The sequence below is a fragment of the Sinocyclocheilus anshuiensis genome, unplaced genomic scaffold (genome assembly GCF_001515605.1).
Source record: "Sinocyclocheilus anshuiensis isolate Anshui unplaced genomic scaffold, SAMN03320099.WGS_v1.1 C32998006, whole genome shotgun sequence".
NCBI classification, from domain to species: Eukaryota; Metazoa; Chordata; class Actinopteri; order Cypriniformes; family Cyprinidae; genus Sinocyclocheilus; species Sinocyclocheilus anshuiensis.
Window position 1 is genome coordinate 1 of NW_015621303.1, and position 2,009 is coordinate 2,009.

General features: G+C 35.2%; 1 protein-coding gene across 1 annotated transcript; it reads right to left on the reverse strand.

Annotated features, from left to right (window-relative positions):
• Positions 1 to 4: 4 nt before the first annotated feature.
• LOC107683163 (L-threonine 3-dehydrogenase, mitochondrial-like) lies at positions 5 to 1,641 on the reverse strand (the record flags this gene model as incomplete). Its single annotated transcript, XM_016479236.1, has 5 exons — positions 1,406 to 1,641; positions 1,203 to 1,245; positions 1,010 to 1,080; positions 352 to 501; positions 5 to 31 (listed from the first exon to the last, which is right to left on the reverse strand). Coding segments are annotated over exons 1-5 (481 nt in total), but the record flags the coding sequence as incomplete, so codon positions are not given.
• Positions 1,642 to 2,009: the final 368 nt, after the last annotated feature.

The window sequence follows — 2,009 nt, forward strand, 5'->3', positions numbered from 1 at the left end:
TCTGCTGCAATGTCTAGGATGTTGTGTAGTCCTACAGAAAAAAAATAGATTTAGAATGAATTTATTAACTTATATTTAGTGCCGTATCAGAATCAAAAGCTAATGTTATCAAAGGCTATTTTATGGAAAGATCTAGACAAATAAATGCTTTATAACATTACAGTAAACACTATATACAATTTTCTATTTGATAGAAATACTATACATTTTTTCTGGTAAAACACCCATGTAATTTATTTGAAAAAACAAAACAAATAACAAGCACAGAAGCAGATTATTATAAGTATAAAAATTTTACATTTAATGTACTGTCTAAATGCAATACTTTACATTAGTTTTCTAAAGTCTTACCTGTGATGTTGACTGCTCGTGCCAATGGCACATTAGCTTCCCCAACAGCACTTAAAAGAGCACTGTAATGCACTAACCAGGTGATCCTGTTATTTACTACAATCTCTCGCAAGTTCTTGTAGTCCAGAATGTCAGAGTAGATAAAGGGGCCTGTGTAAAAAATAAAAAATAAAAAAAATGTAATCAACATGTCAGAACTTGTGTGATCAGTCTAGCTCTGAACATATTTCTCAATATTAACAATATTGAAATGAAGATAAAAATCCTTTATCTTTTAAAATTAATTAAGCTATTTAAATAAACGCTATGATTGTGCATGTTCACCTGTTTTAGACATGCAAACAAATGTTAAATCAATTATCCAAGCTAATTAAAAGAAATTTGACAAAACAGTTAATTAGCCACTATAATAAACATAATTAGCACTTCTTTACTCGTCTAAATTACCTTAACATTCGATTAACATTAACAAATTACCTTAACATTAACAAATGATAAATTATCTCTAACAAATGACTCTCCAAACTACATCTGGCAAACATCTGGTTTAAATGGATATATAATTATAACATAACAGACCCATTAATAGAGTGCTACCCCAATTATTTCTCTCATGAAATTATAGTAAGAATTCGTTTGAGATTAACAGAAAACATACCACTGTGAAAGACATTGCTTGGTGGTTTCCTGATATCTGAGAGGATCACATTGTTTTTTCCAAATCGCTTCCTATGAGACAGGAGGTAGAACTGTATTATGTAATATACGTTTTTATGTAAAACATTACATTTGTAAATGCATCTACAATGCAAAAGATTAATGCTTTTATATATGTACTATAATGTGCATACCTTAATAGTTTAGCAAGCCCAACCCCTAGTTGCCCGAGGCCACCTGACAGAGAGAGAAAAAGACTCAGCAAAAACACAGTAGGGGAGTCAGGATCCACCCATCTTAAAAACGTGCTAAAACCAGTGTGATCAACGTGACAAAATACAAAAGTCCCAACTCTTAAATAAAAAATGCCAATGTACCAAGTACCCGTTTTTCATACCTGTGATGAGAACTTTGGGGTGGTCGGTTTCAGAGAAGGACACAGAATGAAAGCTGGCATCAGATCCAGAGGTGACCTGGCGCGGGGAGAAGCCGATGTAGCGTATCGCCACCGTCAGAGGCTGACATCCACACGCAGGGGCCAGCAGGGCCTGCTTTGCCACCTTACTAAGGGCTCTGATGACTGGCATGCTCAGTTACCTGCAAAAACAAGAGGCGTTGAGGTATCACACATGATCAGAACCTACAATTAAAAGAATAGTTCACCCATCATATACTCACCGTCATGACCTTCCAAACCTGTATGACTTTCTTTCTTCAGTGGAACAAAAGAAATGTCAGGCATAATGACAGCCTCAGTCACAATTCGCCTCCACTGCATAGATAATTTTCTATACATTGAAAGTGAAAGGTAACGTTAACTAGCATTCTGCCTAACATTTATTTTTTTGTTCCTCAGATGCAGGCCATACAGGTTGGAAGATGCTGGACATCTAAATATAAAAGCTTGTGCTGTTTTCGGATTAACATTTCGAGTCAAACATCGAACATATGCTTCTTACATCAGAGCTATTTCAAACGTAGTCACATGAAGCTCAGTGCAG